We start from the raw sequence: 20642 nt of genomic DNA on the forward strand, positions 1-20642 counted from the left end.
CGCATTGGGGCATCTGGTTGGCCACTGTGAGGACAGGAGGCTGGACTAGATGAGCCCCCTTTGGCCTCATCCAGCAGCCAGGCTCTTCTGGTGATCGTAGTGCTGTGTTTCCTGTAAAGAAGATTTTCTTCAAAAGTCATTGGTATTCTGTGTACGTCACAAAATCCCTGCCCCAAGGAATTTACAAGTGCGTTGGAGGGAGGGGAGGAACATGCAGATGTGAGTGAAGAAGGCAAAAGATGTGTGTTCATATCAGCAGGGTGACAGAGCTCGGCCCTTCGGTCTAATTCACCCTCTCTTCTTTATTCTTCCCAACCCTCCCGTGCCCTTTTTTTTACAGGAGGACTAGAGAAGCTCAGTGTGGCCCACAAACTCCCCAAAGCCTACAGCACTGGTTACATTGGCTGCATAAGAGATGTCGTTGTTGACCGTCAAGAACTGCACTTGGTGGAGGACGCTTTAAACAACCCCACCATATTACACTGCTCAGCCAAATAATACGGCCTGCGGCCCTCCCTCTCTCCTTTCTCCTCCCTCGCCCCCCTCCTCACTTCCTTCCTTCCTCCTCCTCCTCCTCCTCCTCCTGGCTATTGCTGTAATTATTTTCTATTTTTGTAAACTTATTGCTTTTTATATTTTTGTGGGGGAAGGGAGGTGGGGAAAGCGAGGAGGAGAAGAAGAGGAGACGAAGATAAAACTTTGGGTTGGGAGGAGTCCTTTTGTTTTTTGTTACTCGTTTGGTTGTGGGCGTTATCTTTCATCCAGGCCAGTTGGACTCTCGAGCAGGAGCCAAACCTCTGTGGGGTGTGTTTTTTTTTTTAATTATTATTTAGAAAAGAAGAAGAAGAGGGGGGGGAAACCCTCTAGATTGTGACCAAGGAGCTAACCTTTTCCCGCCCTCTCTATCCTGCTTTCTGACGTTATCCTTGGCTGTAAATGCCATTCATACTTGAAACTTCTTTTTTTTAAAAAAAAAATCAGGTTTTTTTGGTTGACACCCACAAGAAAGAAATAATGACAATTTCCACCGCCACCCCTCCCGCCGACCACCCGGAACCCTCAAGGAAGCAAAAGCAAACCTGTTCGTCCATAACAGCTTTGAACAACAGAAGAAGCAGCCGCTTGGACAACCAAGGGGTGGGGGAGGAGGGCCAGCAAGGTGGTATGGGTGGTTGGTTGGGGGGCAGCTGGGTGCCTGCAGACAAGTTCCAAGGAGGCTGGACAAAAATGTTCAAACCAAGACACCCACCTTGGTGGTCTTTGCCTTATCTTTTAGTCTTAATGAGGCTTGCTGTTACCGTCTTGTAACCACAAATTAGGGTGACAAAACTTTGGAATTCATTCTCTCTTTTCCTTCTGACATACTTCCAGTGCATGCAAGTGAACAGGTGGGGAGATGCCGAGCGTGGCTGCAGGCTGTTAAAACCTGGATAAAGGCAGATAGGACATAAACTTGGGTTGGGGAAGGGAGAAGGTGAGTTGTGTTCCTAGGTAGTACCAAAGCCCTCCCAATGTTTGGAAGGTGACTTTTTCTTTTTAGATTCTCAATCCATTCTTCATCGATCACCGAAAAGAGCGGTAATCTTTTTTCCACGTATGCTTCATAAGCTTAGAGTGGGTCTTTTTTTGTTTTCTTCCCTAAGAAAAATATTTTGGAACTGTTAACACTGTGGGACAAGTGGGCACTTTGCTGCTCGGAGGGCTAGGGAAGCCTGCGGCCCTTCAGGTGCCATTGAACCGCCCCTCATTCCTGATCAGTGGCCATCCTGGCTGGGGCTGATGGGAGTTGGGAGTCCCTGCAACACCTGGCAGGCCACAGGTTCCCCATCTCTGCTCTTAGAGAACCCTCCTTCTAAAGGCCAAGACTCTCTGGCACAGAGGTGCGAAGACTTGAGGCTTGTGGGATCTTACTTTGGCTTTTTCCTAGAACCTCAAGGTCTACCAGCCACAACCAGGCACCAAAAAGCAAAGCCTAGGAAGTCCTGGAACTGCACTGATTTCTCAGTCCTTTTACACAAAAGTCTGCTTTTTTCTTCATTTCAGCAGTGCGATCTTGGCGGGGAAAATTGTTGTGTTGTTTGCCATTGTTAGAACAATTGGGAGTCAGAAACCTTCGCCGATCCATTGCTGGTTGACCCAGAGATCTACTGCTTCAGTTGGGTCCCCAGCCCACCTTCTGCCTGCCTCTGTTCTGGCTGGATACTGTGCTGCACTTCTAATGGAAACCGCCATATGTAGGGGCAACGCACAGGGCAGGCAGGAGCCACTCTATCCATCAGCCCCTCCCAGATCTCTGTGGTGCTCTGCTCCAGTTGCCTAATATTGGGTCCTCCCCCCTCCCGCAAAAAACAGGGCTATGTTTTATTGATGCCAGCCTGTTGATCTGTGACTTGACTTCAAGGAGGAGGGAGAATCGTATTTCTATGGTGTGCATGTGCAAGGCAGATGGGGAGGGACTGTGAGCCCCAAAGGCCTCTCTGGAACTTTCTGGAACATTCCGAACATAGTAGCCTCAAGAAATGGCCCAGTACTCTTTTTTTTTTGGTGCCTATGGCAGAAAATTCAAAGGGCACCCTCCGCGGCGCCCCCTTCTTTGGTGGTAAATAATGTAATAAAAAAAAAGACTAAACTGACATTTTCCTGGCTTTTTATGGTGTTTCAAAATTGGGGAAACAGGCTGCCTCCTCCGTGCCTAACAGTTTGGGTGGCCTGTGCAGATCCAAAGGGCGGTCAACAAGTTGGCAACCCTGCTTTTTTGTTTTTTAAATAACTCCCCCCACCCCTTGGACATGCACAGGAGCAGCTGCGAAACCTATTTCCACGCGTTATTTTTATCCAGACATGTCCTGGCTCTGCGCGGCCTTGCCACCCTTTGTTGTTTACAACAACTTACCGACAGGAATAGGTCTGAGACCTCTGACTTATTGCGGGAAAACTATCCTTAGAGATGCTCTGTGTGTGCCTGTCTGTCTGTCTGTGTCGTTGTGCGGCCTTCCCCAAAAGAATGGTTCCCAGGAGCCCTTGCTGCAAGCAATGGCTGGGCCCTTAAATAGAACATTCTGGATTGCTTTCCAGCAAGCTGCCTCCCTCTCAGATTGTGGTATTTATAAGCCCCGACTTCATGCAACGTGGGCTTTTGGAATTGCTGGGTTTTGGAAAGATTTTACCCGCAGGGCTTAACAGGGTTTATGGCTGAACGTCCAGAATAGCGTGACTCGGCCTTTTCACATGCTGAGGATAGTCAACACTGCATGTACAGCAGCAGGGTGTGGTGTCAGTAGGTGGCACCCTCGGGCCACCGATGAGGCCCCAATACCCCACCAGCAAGGTCCACCAGGCACACCTGCTCTGGGTCTCCCTTGAAAAAAAAGATTGCTGGAGCAGGGGGAGTTTCCTGAGCTCCCAACAGTGCTGGGTGGCTGGAGGAAGGAGCTGTCATGTTATTTTCCCAGAATGCCCCTAAGGTCTGGCCTGGCCCCAAAGAGGCTCTCTCAACACCAAGGACAGCTCCTTGTGAGCTGTCTGCTGTAATTAAGACTGGAGTCAGACTGAGCCCTTTTCTGCTTCCAGCCTGCCTCTCCTATCGTCTGCCATCTTTTTGGAAAGCTGCGGGCTCTTAAAAGGCCGTCCCTCTAGCATTTCTCCTTCACTCCTTGGCCTTCTGCCTGGTACGGTCCCAGCATCGTTGGACTGACAATGTAGCACTCAGGGTTTTGGGGTGCAGTGAGAGTCCTGGCTCCAGTTCTAGAGGCCCTGGTGCTGTGGAATTTGGTTCAATGTAGGTTCAGTCCCGCCCTCATCCCCTCAATCACTAGCCTTGGTCTCAGAGCCAGAATCCTGACTCTGTATCCTGGCAACGGCTGGGCGCCAGGGTAGTGACAGTTTCATTCCAAGGCACTGTGGGAATTCAAAATGGCATCCACTTGAAGTGCTGGTGCTGGCGCCAGGGAAGCCTGCCGGGGCTCACCCACTGAAGACCAGGCCCATTGACGTCGAAGTTGGACCACAGGAAGGCAACATGGTGAGACACCACCGCCTTTTTAAACCTGGGGCCCACACAGCACACAAAGGTCAGGTGGGCTGCCATTTTGGCATGAGTCATCTCTTTGTGGAGATAGTATACAGGGAGCAAATGAATTCGTAAATGACTGCAGGTGGGGCTGTTGAAACAAAGGCCCCCTTCTGCACTATACATTTAGAGCAGTGTTACACCAGTTTAAACAGTCATGGCTTCCCACAAAGTACCCTGGGAACTGTAGTTTGTGAAGGGTGCTGAGAGTTGTGAGGAGATCCCCCCCATTCCCCTCACAGAGCTACAATACTCAGAGTTCCCTGAGAGGAGAGATTGACGACACGAGGATTTGCAGCTCTGTGAGGGGGACGGGGTCTCCTAGCAACCCTCATCCCCCTTCACAACCTACAGTTCCCAGGATTCTCTGGGGGAAGCCATGACTGTTTAAAGTGGTATCGGAGTGCTTTCAAGATACAGGGCAGACGCGGCTTCTGACTGAATGGCCTTCCTCACCAGCTTGGTTCCATTAGGGGAACATTTGACAACACCATCGCCTACCTAAGTTGCAAATCAAGGAAGGGCAGTTTATTTGCAATTTGATGCCCCCTCCCACTTCCTGTTTTTCAGGAAAATGGGCACGCTCACTGGTAACATCAAGCCTGCCCAGACACATGTCTATTATTGATGCTCATTCCTATTTGCATGCAAACACAGCATTTTCTTGTGAAAGGAAAGCAGCCCTCATGCTGTTTCAGGAAGGCATGTAAGTAGAGAGGGCCGGACTGCTGGCAAGGGCAGCTGTGTTTGGATTCTTCATCTCTGAGAGGGAAGTACAGAAATACGTTGCATTGGATCGTTTCTGTGTTCTGCTAGGGGACTTTTGAGGCGGCAGAGCGGATTTATGAAAAGGTAATATCAGAAGAGAGCCAGGGCCACCATTCACCAGTCTGAGCCTGGTAGTGCCTACACGAAAACCTCACGCCCATAGGAATATAGGAAGCTGCCTTATTATATACTCACTCAGACCATTGGTCTATCTAGCTCAGTATTGTCTGCACTGACTGGCAGCTTCAGGATTTTGGTCGGGGCATCTCTCCTAACCCTTCCTGAGTGTGCCAGGGATTGAACCAGGGACCTTCTGCATGCAAAGCAGACGTTCTTCCACTGAGCTATAGCCTTTCCCGTGTTTTTCATCTATATTTTCTCCTATTTTCCTCAATATTTCATCTTTGCAGTGATCTTTACCATTTCAAAACCCAGCTGTTCTTCCACCTACTGTTGGCCATTCTGAAGAGCTCCATCTCCCTAAACTCTCCAGTCACAATTTGCTGCTAACTACTTTGTTGCCGGAAGCCTCAGGAGGGGAGAGTGTTCTTGCACTCGGGTCCTGCTTGCGGGCTTCCCCCAGGCACCTGGTTGGCCACTGTGAGAACAGGATGCTGGACTAGATGGGCCACTGGCCTGATCCAGCAGGCTCTTCTTATGTTCTTATGTACAGGTTAGGTTGATACTGTTTTAGAATTTAAGAAGGGGTTCAGCAGTGGTGTAGAGAGCCAGTGTGGTGTAGTGGTTAAGGTGGACTACGACCTGGGAGACCAGGGTTTGAATCTCCACACAACCATGAAGCTCCGTGGGTGACCTTGGGCCAGTCACTGCCTCTCAGCCTCAGAGGAAGGCAATGGTAAGCCCCCTCTGAATACCACTTACCATGAAAACCCTATTCATAGGGTCACCCATAAGTCGGAATCGACTTGAAGGCAGTCCATTTCATTTTGTTCAGCAGTGGAGCCAGAACCCTTTCCTAACAACGGGGGTCCAGCCATTGCAAATGTTGCCTGCATGTGCAACGTGGGCATGCTGGTGTTTGCTGTGCTATAAACAGAAAATGCGATGGTGAGAGGGTCCTCAGACAATGGACATATGCCCATGAGTCTCAGCCAATTGGAGTTCCCCACTACACATGGAGTGACTCCCCTGTGAAGACAGGTTGCAGCATTTGGGGCTTTTTAGTTTTGAGAAAAGTCAGAGGTGTATAAAATTATGCCTGGCATGGAGAAAGTGGATAGAGACAAGCTTTTCTCCCTCATAACACTAGAACTCATGTTATGAATGAAGCGGAATGTTGGAAGATTCGAGACAGAAAAAAGGAAGGACTTCTTCACACAGTTGAGCTATGGGATTCGCTCCCACAGGAGGCAGTGCTGGCCTCCAACCTGGATGGCTTTCAAAGACAAATCCATGGAGGAGGAGAAGGCTATCAGTGGCTACTAGCCACGATGGCTATGATCTGCCTCCATGGTCGGAGGCAGTATGGCAATATACTAGTTGCTGGAAACAGCACAAGGGGAGGACAGTGCTCTTGCACTCAGGTCCTGCTTGCGGGCTTCCCATGGGCATCTGGTTGGCTATTATGAGAACAGGTCTGGGCTTGATGGGCCATTGGCCTGATGCAGCTCCAGGGCCTTTCTTATGTTCTTATCTCCAGGTATTTGGGAACATGGATCTCCCTTTTATAATGACATGTTCATTGAAGTTAACGCTAGCGCAAGTATGGAGGGGGAGAATTGGTGCAGTTGTGTTGGTCCATTGCGTGTGTGTGTGTGGGAATCCAACGTGGAAGATTATCTTAATAATTTTTATTCTAATGACCAATTTTTAGAAAAACACAAAGTAGTCTGTTTTGAGTTTTGTTCACTTGTTTCGTCAGTTGATTTTAGCATTACTGTTGTGGACACAGGCCACAGGTTGTATGCATGCGAAGACATGCGCTGGCTGGGCCTGATGGGTGTTGTCACCCAAAACATCTGAAGGGCACCAGTTTTGGTGAAGGCCACGATAATGTCAGTGAAGTGCTTTGTGTTCAAGCCCCTTAAAATGTTACATTTGTCTTCAACCTTAAAAGTGTTACTGCTGTCTTCACTTGCATATTTTTTGCTACCTGGAAAAACGCGATGTCATAGGACTATAAGAGCAGGCTGCTGGATCACACTAATGGCCCATCGTAAGCAGCATTCGCATTACCCCTAATGTATATTGACTGGTGTTAGGATCTCTTCTAGCGTGAGCTGCACAGTGGTATGGTAATTTTAATGATCTTAAGACAGTGGTCTAAAGCCCACTCCCTGCTTTAGATCTTACTTCAACATGCCTTAAGCCAGTCTTGTTGGATATGGGGGTCCTCCTGCTCATTCTGCTTGGAGGGACCCAGGACCTCTGCCCCAAAGTCTTGCCCTTGATGGCGCTACTACGTCAGTGGGTTGGGGTGGTGCTCCTCAACTTCAGATATGGCTTGTTTAGATGTTTATTTTATTTTCTGGACCAGGAGGTCGGAATTAAAACTCCCTCCAGTTGCACCACGGGCTGTCCGAAAAGGAGAAGCCACCCACTAAGTGAAATAAAATCCAGAGGCCCGGGCAGAGAGAGGAAGAGAAATTGCACCACTTGGCACTGTCTGCGTGGTTTTTGCCTATGCCCGGCCCCTCTCCCAGCAGCAGTTTCCCAACAATGGCCTTGTTGTACCGGCAGGTGCCTCTTTTGGGGGTGTAACGCAAAGCAAGCCCGGGGGGAGGTGGCTGCTGGTGTCTGCTGGCCGGGGATGAAAACTACAAGCTAGAGAAAACTACAAGCTAGAGAAGCAGGCCGGGGGAGGAAGTCAAGAGGCCCGTCTGGATTTATAGCGCCCCACGCAGCCAAGGGCAGGGACATCTGAAGCTGCCGTATCCATACCAAGTCAGACCCTTGGCCCTTCTCGCTCAGTATTGACTACACTAACTGGCAGCGGCTCTCCATGGTTTCAGGCAGGGAGTCTCTCCCAGTCCTTCCTGGAAATCCTGGGGGTTGAACCTGGGGCCTTCTGCATGCAAAGCAGATGTGCTGCCACTGGCTATGGCCCTTTTCTAAACTGGAGTCAGCCATGTTTCCCAGCTTGCAGAAGACAAAAGAACCCGAAAAGGGAGAGAGGTGGCGGGGCTTCAAAGCTGCCCATTAATAGTAAACACCAGGACAACAGAGTGAGCCGCCACACCGGCTACCTGGTCAGTCCCTTTACCACCCTGGTCAGAGGTACTGTATTGCTCTTTAAATGATAGTCATTATCTATCAGTTTTTCACCTGTACATATAAAGGGGAATTTTATGCAGGCCTGTGCTGGCTCACCAAGGAGGCTGCCCGTCGTGACTCTGTGGAGTTCCTGCTGGGGGCTTCCCTCCTTTCAGGAGCCGGCTCCGCAGCTGTCAGCAGGCTTGATTCACTCACCTGAAGGGAGTGGGATCTGCCTTAGACTTGCCCAAGTAGAGCTCAGGAATGCACACAGCTGAAGATTTTTTTAAAAAAGCACCTGGCTGTTGTCTCCCCCCCCCCCCCAGGACTCTTCAGGGGAGGCTCCCAAACTGAGAGACAGGAAGCACCAGGTAGTGTGTGGAGATGCTGGAAGAGAAAGAGACTAGAAAGGAGAGGGCTGAAGATATTGGAAGAAGGGGGAGAGCTGGTGGGAAGCTTTGCCCCAGAGGGGGAGGAGCAGAAGAAAGAGCAGTTGGTGAGGAAGTTCTGGAGGCCAAGCAGTGATGCAGCAAAGGTCCTCTAGCGGTAAGCTTCAGGGAGTGGAGAAGGGAATCCACAAGGCAGGCACCCTAGGATAAGGAAGAGCCAAGGGCAGGTAGATGAGAGTCAAGGACGGCACGTGCTGGTGGGAATAAAGTGCTCAACAGATGGGATCAACAATGATCTGAGCACCCAGGCTTGTGAGAGTAAAGTGCTCACTAGGTGGTCTCTCAGCTAAGAGAACCCCTGGGAGTCTGACAATCCCTGGGACTGACCAGGGGAGCAGGCCCTGACACCTCCTAACAGTCGTCCTTTGCTAAGGGAGGGTAATGCCAATACCTCTCTGTGTCTGGTGTGACTGGATCAGGCCACTGCTCCCGATGCAGGTTCCCAGCAGAATTCTCTGCCCTGGAGGAGGCTCCCTGTGGTGTCTCTAGGTGAGTTGCTGCCTTGGGCTTTTCTCTTTCTAATCCACCTCTGTTGGGGTGAGTCATTTTGCTATGTTTCTTTTGGGTATAATTGGATGAACAGAATTACCAGCCCTCAGAGGAGGCTGCCTGCCTTGTCTCTCTATGAGTCACTGCTCTGGGCTTGCCTCCTTCCAACAGTGATTCACAGACACCTCTAAGAACATAAGAGCCTGCTGGATCAGGCCAACCTATTTAGTCCAGAATCCTGTTCTTTCAGTGGCCAACCCTGTTCTCACTGTGGTGTGGGCACCACAGACGGTGGTAATTCTTACCCTTATACACCCTGAAAACAAGACTCCTTGGGTTTAAGGGGGATGTCTGTGTGGTGTTATCATTCAGAAAAAAAGAAGAATCAAATTTGGGGAGCACTGTCCTACCGGCCAATGCGGGCCTGTGTAGAGTTGCAGCCGGCGTCCTCTCTGTTTCATTGGGGCTTGCAATCCCTGCAGTTGTGGTCAGAGTTGATATAAAAGGAGATGGAGATGTCGCTAGCTGCAACATCCGGAAGGCCATTGGGCCGGAAATGGCTCAGCGGCTTGGCCAGCCCCCTAATGGACATCCTCCAGTGAAGGACAGGCATTATCTGTTCCAACTGTCTGCCTTAGTCGCAGAGGTCCTTGGGAGGGAGAGCAAGAAAAGGGGCTGTTTTGTTTTCTCTCTTCCCTTCTTCGGGGACTTTTTTTTTTTAACTGGAGATGGAAATTTTAACTGAGTATCTGCAACAATGGCACCTCAGTAGTATCAGCGGAAAGCTTTCGGAGCGACAACAGAGGTCCCTCGGGGTTGGTCTCTGGGCAGAAACACTGTGCGTTTGTGCGTTGGACAGAACCAAGTCATCGCAATGGTGGCTCATTGCTCTTGAATGCGATGAGCTCATGGGTGGCTCTATGTTCTCTGGGTTTCCCCTAGACAGATGTAGTTCTCGCCAGGTCTTAATATAGATCCCTCAAATGATGATTCTGCAGAGCTCTGTGGCATCTGTGGGAGGCACTGGGGCGTTGTTTGACGGACTTCCCCTCCCACGCCCTGTCTCCAAAACACAGCTGCTGATCATTTTATTAAGAAAACAAGGACATATGAAGATCCTGGCATTCAGAGGCATTATTGCCTCCAATGGCTAATGGCCTCTGATAGCCTTGTCTTCTATGAATGTCAAATCCTCTTTTAACGCCAGCCAAGGAGAGTTCAAGGAACTGGAAGATAAGAAGAGCCTGGCTGCTGGATCAGGCCAGTGGCCCAACTAGTCCAGCATCCTGTTCTCACAGTGGCCAACCAGATGCGCATTATGGGAAGCCTGTAAGCAGGACCCGAGCGCAAAGAGCACTCTTCCCTTTTGCCGTTTTCAGCTTAATATTCCTTAGTTGTTTTTTAGTGTTTCCCAGCATAAGTTCCCACTGCACTGGGCCAGCAGATTAAAATAGTTCTCTATTCAAAATGCATTTTTTAAAAAATCTTGATTTTTACAAAATATCATTGTCAGTAAATTCAGACATAAGGGAACGGCCGTCACACAGTGGTTAGAGCACCTGCTTTGCATGCAGAAGGTCCCAGGCTCAATCCCCGGCATCACCAGATAAGACTGGGAAGGAATCCTGTCTGAAACTCTGGAGAGCCACTGCCAGTCAGTGTAAACCACACTGAGCTAGATGGACCAACTGCCTGGTTCAGTACGACGCAAGTGATGGCAAAGATTCCTGAATTGAATTGAATTGAAACTTTATTTTTACCCCGCCCTTTTTCCAAACTGGAACTCAGGGTGGCTTACAGATAAAACTACATGTAGTTTTCTTTTGCAGGGCTGGTAGGGTCAATGGTAGGGCTGGCCCTCCTGGGCTCAATGGCCAAAACCCCTCTGGCCTGGGATAAGGCAGTTTCCTGTCTCTACAGTCACTGTCAGTCCAAGCCACCAGGCCGGCTTAGCGCGGTGGGCAGGTCACCTTGTCGTTTGCCTGACAGTACGCCATCACGAAATGACAACAGCCGGTAAATCCGACAAATAATTACAAAAGGGTAGCATTGGAGGAATGACGACACCCATTGTCTCGAAGGCAATGCCAGGCAGAATCTAATTTAACACGGTTCAAATAGCATTTAGCCGAACTAGCGGCATCAACACAACATTGCTGGCGTTTGGCCAGCACCGAAGCAAGTGCTCAGGGGTAGATTCAGGGGTTGAATCTCCGGGTAAGGCTGGGAATGCGCCCTGTCTGAAACCTTGCAGAGCCGCTGCCAGTCAGTGCAGACTATACTGAGCTTGATGAACCAATGGGCCTGACTCAGTAGAAGGCAGCTTCCTGTGGCCCTGTGTCTTAACGGAAGGGCTGTAGCTCTGTGGTTAGAGAGCGCCTGTTTTGTGTGCAGGTCGACCCAGGTTCAGTCCCCAATGGTGTCTCCAGGTAGCATTGGGAGAGACCTCTCCCTAAAAATGTGGAGAGCCGCTGGCAGACAGTGTGTAGGCCACAGTTCTCCAGCCTTGCACCCCCAAATGCTGGACTACAACTCCCATCAACCCCATATCCTAGGATGATGGGAGCTGTAGTCCAACAACATCAGCAGACCCAAGGTTGGAGAACAGTGATGTTGGCAATCCTGGGCAAGATGGACCAGTGGCTTCCCACGTATGAAGGGAAAACCCAGATCTCAGTGGTCAGAGTGCCTGCTTTGCATGTAGAGTCACAGGTTTGATCCCCAGCGGCATCTCAGGTTGCACTGCTAAAAACACAAACAGGTGGTAGGAATCATCACACCCAGATGAAGGGAGTTCCGTATGTTCAATAAGGAAAGGAGGTCATAAATCCAGAAACCCCAACATGGATCCCTCCCCAGTTTTCATCAAATCATACCCCACTCTCATTTGCCTTCAGAACCTAATAGCTAAAAGTCCAGAGACCTTCTCAAAAGATAAGGTCCCCCCTTCCCCTCCCTGTTTGAGTACTGGCAATTCATCTGCAAAAAGTCCCAGGTCCAAGGGCACTTAAAGCAAGGATATTGCTGGAACTCCAGTTCCCATTGTCCCTGACCATTGGCCTCGCTGCCTGAGGCTTCTGGAAGTGGGAGTCCCACCATGTTTGGAAGGCCACGGGTGGGGCTTAGTCCCCTCAGTGAGTAAGTAAGCCTTCACTTGGGACTTCCTTGCCCCCTAGTGGCAAGTTGGATATTAACTAGCCGGATTGCCACTTCTGAGACCCAAATAGAATTAAGGATATATATGATTATATATTATTTCCATATATTATATATCATACGGAAAGTGGGATTGGACCAAGATGAAGGAGGTGTGGAAATTGAAGGGAGAAATACTAATAATTTAAGATATGCAGAAGATACCATACTAGTAGCAGAAACCAGTAATGATTTGAAACGAATGCTGATGAAAGTTAAAGAGGAAAGCACAAAAGCAGGACTATAGTTGCACATCAAGAAGACTAAAGTAATGACAAGAGAAGATTTATGTAACTTTAAAGTTAACAACAAGGACATTGAACTTGTCAAGGATTATCAATACCTTGGCACAGTCATTAGCCAAAATGGAGACAATAGTCAAGAAATCAGAAGAAGGCTAGGACTGGGGAGGGCAGCTATGAGAGAACTAGAAAAGGTCCTCAGTTGCAAAGATGTATCACTGAACACTAAAGTCAGGATCATTCAGACCATGGTATTGCCGATCTCTATGTATGGATGTGAAAGTTGGACAGTGAAAAAAGCAGATAAGAGAAAAATCAACTCATTTGAAATGTGGTGTTGCAAATACCATGGACCACGAAAAAGACAAATAATTGGGTGTTAGAACAAATTAAATAGTTTAATTAGTTTAAATAGTTAGAACTATCACTAGAAGCTAAAATGATGAAACTGAGGTTATCATACTATGGACACATAATGAGAAGACATGATTCACCAGAAAAGACAATAATGCTGGGAAAAACAGAAGGGAGTAGAAAAAGAGGAAGGCCAAACAAGAGATGGATTGATTCCATCAAGGAAGCCACAGACCTAAACTTACAAGATCTGAACAGGGTGGTTCATGACAGATGCTATTGGAGGTTGCTGATTCATAGGGTCGCCATAAGTCGAATCAACTTGAAGGCACATAACAACAACTGCAGGAGGGGAGAGTGCTCTTTGCACTCATGTCCTGCTTGCGGGCTTTCCACAGGTAGCTGGCTGGACTAGATGGGCAATTGGCCTGAACCAGCAGGCTTTTATGCTCTTATGATATACACACTATTAAACTGGTTTAACGGGCATCGTCTCATCATCTTACCCTGAAGGCTAAGTGGTCTCTGACAGGGTATGCTCATCAACCTCAGCAGACAAGGACGGGAGTCTCTGTGTGTGCTGTGACAGTTAACCTAGTACAGGCAGAAGTTCCTAGTGTGTCTCCAAATACCAATTGCTGGGAATTGCAAATGGGGAGAGTTGCTGTTGCGCTCTGGTCCTGCTTACGGGCTTCCCATCATGGGCATCTGGTTGGCCGCTGTGAGAACAGGATGCTGGGCTAGATGGACCACGGGCCTGATCCACCTGCAAGGCTCTTCTTATGTTGTGTTCATATTCCTAAAACATCAAGCTGGATACAGAGTTCTGCATAGCTAGAAAGCTCACTACCTTGTGAATCTTGGTGTTGAAAAAATGGACATGGACTGCCTTCAAGTTGATCCCGACTTATGGTGACCCTACGAAGAGGGTTTTCATGGTAAGCGGTATTCAGAGGGGGTTTACCATTGCCTCCCTTGGAGGCTGTCACCCAGTGAGCTTCGTGGCTTTGTGAGAATTTGAACTCTGGTCTCCCGGGGCGTAGTCCAACACCTTAACCACTACACCACACTGGCTCTCAAATCTTGGTGGTAGGTATGATAAAATTATTTTTGCTAAATGCTTAAAAAAGAGAGAAAACGCATTTTATATCATCTGAAGCTGCTTTAACGGTCGGTCCAGCCATTGGGCCCAGCCCTCCTGCTGTGCCTGGCAAGAACTCTCAAAGAATTTAAGTAGCAAACAGCCTTTCCTAGCCCTGGGGCTCTCAGCTCTTTTAACCTGAAAATGCCATTGGTGTGAACTGGGGGAACTTTCTGCATGCAAAGTAGTTTGCTTTGTTACTCAAGCTACAGGTCTCCCTCTCCAGTAGACACTGTATAAAAATAGTAAATAACATTCATTTAATAATAAATAAAATGGAATAGATATAGATATGTATTTAATTTAAACAATTTCTATACCGCTTTACACTTCCACATACATTAAAAATAAATCTGCCTTAAAACATCAAATCAAGCATTGCAAAATACAAAAAAGGACACTGCAACCGAAAACCAAAACCACAAAATGCAACACAGACCCACGTTTAAAGCAGCAGCATCAACAGAAAATCTCAAAGGCTGCTTCAGAGATTTCTGAAATATTAAGTGGTTTCCAAATGCTTTTAAACAAATACAAGCAAAATATTTTCTTCAACGTTAAGGGCTGTATACAATGCTTGTTCTCCTCAGAGTAGAAGTTAATGGGCTTGTCTAACTTAGGCCTGTTAATTTAAATGGGTCTACTCTGAGTAGAAGCCAGCTGGATACATCCCCCCTCAATATATAGCCAGATAAATAATATTTCTGTCATTCCAAAGAGTCTTACGACGAAGAGTTCTGTGTACTATTTTTAAATTCTGATTAGGTTTTTCTTTTTTGATTTTGGAGGGGGACAACCCTCCCTTTCAATTCCCCCCTCCACTGTTAATACACTGCATGTGCCAGTGTTAAGAGTTTTAAAGGGCTGTCTCTTTAAACACGGCAGAGATGATTGGCGGAGAGGGGAATCCCCCCCACTCTGATACAGGGAAGGCTTTCCCCTTGGCTGACGCGTGGGTTTGCCGCAGCCGCAGCTGGGCAAGGAGGCGTGGCTTGGGTGAGTTCTTCCCCGCCTTCTCCTCCAGCAGCCAATGGGCGTCTTGAGAAAGGGCTGGCTGGCCTGCCCTAATATGGCAGCGGAGAGGGGGCGTGGCCTCGGAGGGGCGTGTCTGCGTATGGCTCTCTTACAGTCTTTAGGGGAGCCGCTCCCTTTGCCTCTTCCAGCATCCGAGCTGGGCTGATACGCAGCTTGGAGGCAGAGTCTGCAAACCAGAGTTGGCTGGTTCTCCCTCCCGGGGGCGTGGAGTCACGATGACCTCCCGCAGGTAAGGGGGCAGCGGCGGCGGCGGCAGCAGGTAGGCTGCCCCTGGCCGTGGAGGATCTCTTTAGACCAGCCTTTGCCAGACTGGGTCTCTCCTCTTCTTCCGCTCCCCAAACTCCCGTCAACAAGCAGGGCATGGACAGCTCTGTCGCTCCCCGGCCTCAGTCTACTATCTGTAGGTAGACTGCTCCTGCTCATGGAGGACTTCTTCAGGACAGCAGGTTGGCTGAGGCTGATGGGAGTTGCAGTCCAAAACATCTGGAGGGCGCAATTTGGTGAAGGCTGATTTCGACCATTAAAAAGGCCTACCCCAATATTCTGCTGCTTATGCTGATTAAGTAGAAGTTTTCAGGTGCTTTCAAGCAGTTTGGGGCGATATTTTCAGTGATTGTTTTCTCTTTAATATTTTCATTCGTGGCTGCTTTGAATAATTTTTTTTTTAAAAAAATATAGTGCTGTGTGTTTTTAAGCACAAGCAAACACTTGTATTCAGTATGAATCCTACTCAGAGTAGGCCCACTGAAATTACTACCTTAGATCTGTTAATTTCAGTGGATCTAAGACTCAGGATCTCCTACTCAGATTAGTTAACTGTTACACTGATCCCCTTTTTTGTCTCTTAGTCTCCGGTATGTGGAGATACACTGCTTTTTTACAGGAATGTTCCATTTACCAGCTGCGGATGATAGATGTCAACAGACCTATCCTGTGTAGTAAATTTTTCCTGTTTCCCTCTCCCCCTCCCCCTGCGAATCTTCATATTTCCAACCCTGCAAATTGGGTGCTGCTTTTTAGATATTTTTGGATTCAAAAGCTCTGAATTCCTGCAACGGGATTCTCTCTCTCTCTTTTTTGGCAGATGATCCTCTGGTTTTCTTCCTGGTTATAATGTAGACAATAATTTGGGATTTGGGGGTGCAATGTCTTTCTTAGCCCTTTCCCAATAAATATTTAATTCTGTCAGGGCAGAAGCCTACAGCTTTGCTTTTAAAGTTGCTCTTCAGCATGGGTGCCTCTGAGGATGTGCTGAGTGCAGAACCTTGTGAAGTTCTACATTGTGCAACAGATGGGAATACACCTGACCTCATTAACTTCCTTCCTATTCAGAAGCTGTAGATCTCCCCCACCCATCCCCCCATCCATCCCTGGTGCAAATGATCTCCAAATGAGCAATGTGCCTTGTTGCAGGCTTCAGCCCTGGAGCATCATTAAACAAAATAAAAGCGTGACTTCCTTTCCGTTTAGCAACCGTGATTGCAGAGAAACATGTTTATGGTTAAAAGAGTTCAGAACAGCTTGTCAGGGAGCATTTCTCCTCCTCCTCCCATCACCCTGTTTGACCTTGTGCTTTTCTTTTCCTAAAAGGAGCATATCTCTCAAAAAACTCTATCTCGAATCCCAAAGTTTTTTGTTGTTGAGACTCTCTGTTTGTTGCGACATTTGGTGAGACCAGGGTTGACTTCTGCCAAGCTTGATTAGAGGCTTGCGCTAAATGTTCTGTTAACCATCAATCAATCATTTATTACGGTCGGTGACCAGCACTATAAAATGGGAAAACAGTAAAACAATAAAACGTATCGGTATTATACAGAGAAGGAAAGATCAAGTGTAGTTCTGTTAACTTAAAGCTGCGTTTTGTGGGAAGCATGGTGTAGAGCAGCCTTGGCTCAGCATGGTGCCCTGCAGATGTTTGATTTATTGATTTATTACATTTGTATCCTGCTCTTCTTCCCAGGAGGAGCCCAGGGTGGCAAACGAATGATGAAACACTAAAAAGTCTTAAAAACAAACATCTTAAAAAAAAAAATCTTAAAGAAATTCCGATGCAGACTGGGACAAGGTCTCTACTTAAAAGGCTTGCTGAAAGAGGAAGATCTTCAGCAGGTGTTGAAAAGACAACAGACACATCATCCAGACCAATCCCCCAATCCTATAACAATGTTATTTATTTGTTTATTAAATTTATATCCCACCCTTCCTCCCAGAAGGAGCCCAGGGCAGCAAACAAAAACACTAAAAACCACTCTAAAACATCTTAAAAACAAAAGACTTTAAAACATATCAAAATAAAACATCTTTAAAAAAAAAAAGCTTGAAAAACATCTTAAAAAGCAATTCCAGCCCAGATGCCGAGTGGGATAAGGTCTCTACTTAAAAGGCTTGTTGAAAGAGGAAGGTCTTCAGTAGGCATCGAAAAGAGAACAGAGACTGTGTCTGTCTAATATTTAAGGGGAGGGAATTCCAAAGGGTTGGTGCTGCAACACTAAAGGTCCGCTTCCTACATTGTGCGTAACGGACCTCTTGATAAGATGGTATCTACAAGAGGCCCTCACCTGCAGAGCGTGGTGATTGACTGGGTATAAAGGGGTAAGACAATCTTTCAGGTATCCCGGTCCTAAGCTGCATAGGTCTGTGTGCTGTACAGCAAAACCAATAACTTGAACTTGACCCAGTAGCTGGTGTTTTGGACTCTACCTCCCAGCCCAGGTGAGAGTATTGAACTAGAATACAGAGACATGGGTTCAAATCCCTAGAGTGACCTTGGGCGAATTGCTTGCTGTTAGCTTAACCTACCTCATGAAGTTGTTGTGGGAATGAGGGCCTGTGAATACATGTGTGCGTTGTCAGCCTCCCCCGCCCCACCCGCACCCTGGTGACCTCTGGGTGTTTTGGACTACAGTTCCCATGGGCCTGATGGGAGTTATAGTCCAAAGCATTACTAGGTTGGGAAAGGCCGGCCTGAGCTCTCTGGAGAAAGGGCAAAGATAAAAAAGTAAGAAACAAATAGTCCTGGCTCTGTCACTGCCCAGGGATTTCTTATTTTAATCATCTATTTTTAAATGCCCTGTCCTGCTGGTTGGTGAAAAGACTCTCCAAGTTATCTCTTCAGTATATTTTTTGTAGGTGGAAAATATGAGTGATTTTTAAACGAGCTTTTCTTTGATTTCTGTTTGTTTATAAAAATATTTATAAATAAAAATACCTCAATTTCTAAGAAAAACCCAACATGATTTACAACATATATAAAAATACATGATAAAACTATGAAAAATTGAAAAAATCAGAAGCCATTAACTACTGCACAAAGATATCTTCTCAATTGCCTGCATAAACCTGGTGATGTAGAAAAGCAAGGTGTATGGTTAGTTGTTTGTTTAATTTATTCATTATTGCACTTATATCCCACCTTTTCCTCCAAGGATCTCAAGGTAGCATACAAACATGGTTCCCCCCCTTCTCTTTATTATCCCCACAACTACCCTGTGAGGTAGGGTAGGCTGAGAGGCAGTGACTGGCCCAAGGTCACCTAGTGAGCTTTGTGGCCAAGTGGGGATTTGAACCCTGGTCTCCCAGGCTGACACTCTAACCACTGCACCATGCTGTCTCTCAAGTTGTTATTGCTGTTGTTGTTACTTAGTGCCATCAATGTGTGCCGCAGAGCACAGGTCTCTGCCCTGAGAAGATTACATTATTATTTTGAGGTAGGGTGGTATTCAGTTGTAGTACTACTCTGAGTAGACCTACTGAAGTTAGTAGCTATTTCTTATGTAGATATGCCACCTTTCCTCCAAAGAGGGCAAGGTGGCGTATGTTGTTTCAATTGGTCTGTTCTGCGTAGGACTTAGTTGAATACAATCCCATATAAACTTTATTTGGAAAGATCCAGTGTGGTGTAGTGATTAAAGTGTTGGACTACGCCCTGGGAGACCAGGGTTCGAATCCCCACACAGCCACGAAGTTCACTGGGTGACCTTGGGCCAGTCACTGCCTCTCAGCCTCAGAGGAAGGCAATGGTAAACCCCCTCTGAATACCACTTACGATGAAAACCCTATTCATAGGGTCGCCATAAGTCGGGATCGACTTGAAGGCAGTCCATAATTATAATTGTCTTTAAGCAGTGTACAAAAAATATAATGAAAATTGGTTAAAATGATGAAGTCAAAATTCAGTTAAAATGCTTGCTGGAAGTTCAACAGAGAGGGAGCCTGTCTCACCTCAACTAGAATTAAAACTGGGCCCAGAACACTGAATGCACGCTCCCTGATGGCTATGAGCTGGGCTTCTGAACTACGGGGCCCCACAAACAGTGATTCCCTTGGAGACCTTGGTGATCAAACAGGGATATGAGGAATCAAGTGGTCCCTGTAGTAACCTGCACCCAGGTTGTTAAGGTCCTTGTAGATTAATACAAGGACCTCCAACCTGGCCTGGTAGCATAAGGGCAGCCAGGGCAAGCTTTTGAGCACCAGCATTATGTGTTGGCTCTCAGTGAGCATCATGTTCCACAGAGCACAGGTCCCTGCCCCAAAGAGATTACAGTCGAAGGTTTGACCCAGAGAAAATGACAAAGGAAGAGGATGGAAGTGGAGGCAGGCATAAAAAGGGAACGAATGTGTGGGTGTTTCAGGAGTGCACGCTCAATCTGAGTTACTGATGGGGCATGGGAACTTGTGGGGCAAAGCCTTTAAGGTAAAAATGGGTTTTTAAGGAAGTTAGGGAATTGGCATCATGCGGGTCCTGACATGGTTGGAGGTGGCACGCTTCTGAATACCGGTTGCTGGAAAGAGGGGAAAGAGAGTGCTCTTGCGCTCAGGTCCTGCTTGCGGGCTTCCCGTTGGGGCATCTGGCTGGCCTCTGTGAGAACAAGATGCTGGACTAGATGGGCCACTGGCCTGAACCAGCAGCCAGGCTCTTCTTATGTTTGTAAGGGTAGGGCAAGGGACTCTTGCTGAATCTGAGAGCAGACACTTGCAGATTTCGGCCCCCTTCCTGGGACTCTCCTCTTGAGTCAGAGCCAGCTGCATTGTGATGCTGGCTGCACATGCATCTTAATGCATGTGCACGGCCACAAATGCTGGCAGTGCCATTTCCCTTCGACCTCTAAACTCTCTTATCTGCCTACCCACAAAGTTAACAGTTTCTGATGGATTGTATTCAATTAAGTCCTACTCAGAGTAGACCCATTGAAATGATGGACTACAACTCCCGTTGTACCTCATCATTGGCCATGCTGGCTGGGGCTGATGGGAGTTGAGGTTCACAACGGCTCTCTGTGATGTACCATTTCCTGGGTTTCATCTCTTTTGCATGGAGGCATGGGGGAGAAATTTGATTAAGTTTGAAGCTAAATCGACAAAGTTTGCACTTTCCAAAGCAATGTGATAACTGAAGCGCAGCCATCCTTCGAAATTTGCCTTTATCTGAATCTTGCACTGCAGTTTTCCAACCAAACCATGCGTACAAACAAGCATATATGCAGGGAAAGCATGCATAAAAATGTGTATATTAGTGGAAATAACATACAAAAATGCATTCTGTTAGGAGAAATTGCTTGCAAAAAATGTGTACAGTAGTCAAAACTGCAGACGAACATGTGTTTCTTAGAAGAAATTTGCGCTAAAATGCTGAAGAGTTTTCATGAGGATTTTTTTAAAAAAAATTGCACATTGCTGCAGAAATG

At 47.4% G+C, this 20642-nt stretch overlaps 2 protein-coding genes across 5 annotated transcripts in view; both read left to right on the forward strand.

Moving 5' to 3' along the window:
- The window catches only part of AGRN (agrin), a 263655-nt gene extending 261024 nt beyond the window's left edge, over positions 1-2631 (forward strand). For all 3 annotated transcript variants that reach the window (XM_061602122.1, XM_061602120.1, XM_061602121.1), the window contains one exon: positions 341-2631. In XM_061602122.1, coding sequence (XP_061458106.1) covers positions 341-498 — 158 coding nt within the window. In that variant the 3' untranslated portion in view covers positions 499-2631. The remainder of the gene's footprint in view (positions 1-340) is intronic.
- Positions 2632-15018: 12387 nt separating this feature from the next.
- LOC133372241 (tyrosine-protein phosphatase non-receptor type 11-like) overlaps positions 15019-20642 on the forward strand; it is a 70832-nt gene continuing 65208 nt past the window's right edge. For both annotated transcript variants that reach the window (XM_061600544.1, XM_061600545.1), the window contains exon 1: positions 15019-15184. In XM_061600544.1, the coding sequence (XP_061456528.1) occupies positions 15171-15184 (14 nt within the window). In that variant the 5' untranslated portion in view covers positions 15019-15170. The remainder of the gene's footprint in view (positions 15185-20642) is intronic.

Source organism: Rhineura floridana, chromosome 18, assembly GCF_030035675.1.
Source record: "Rhineura floridana isolate rRhiFlo1 chromosome 18, rRhiFlo1.hap2, whole genome shotgun sequence".
NCBI classification, from domain to species: domain Eukaryota; kingdom Metazoa; phylum Chordata; class Lepidosauria; order Squamata; family Rhineuridae; genus Rhineura; species Rhineura floridana.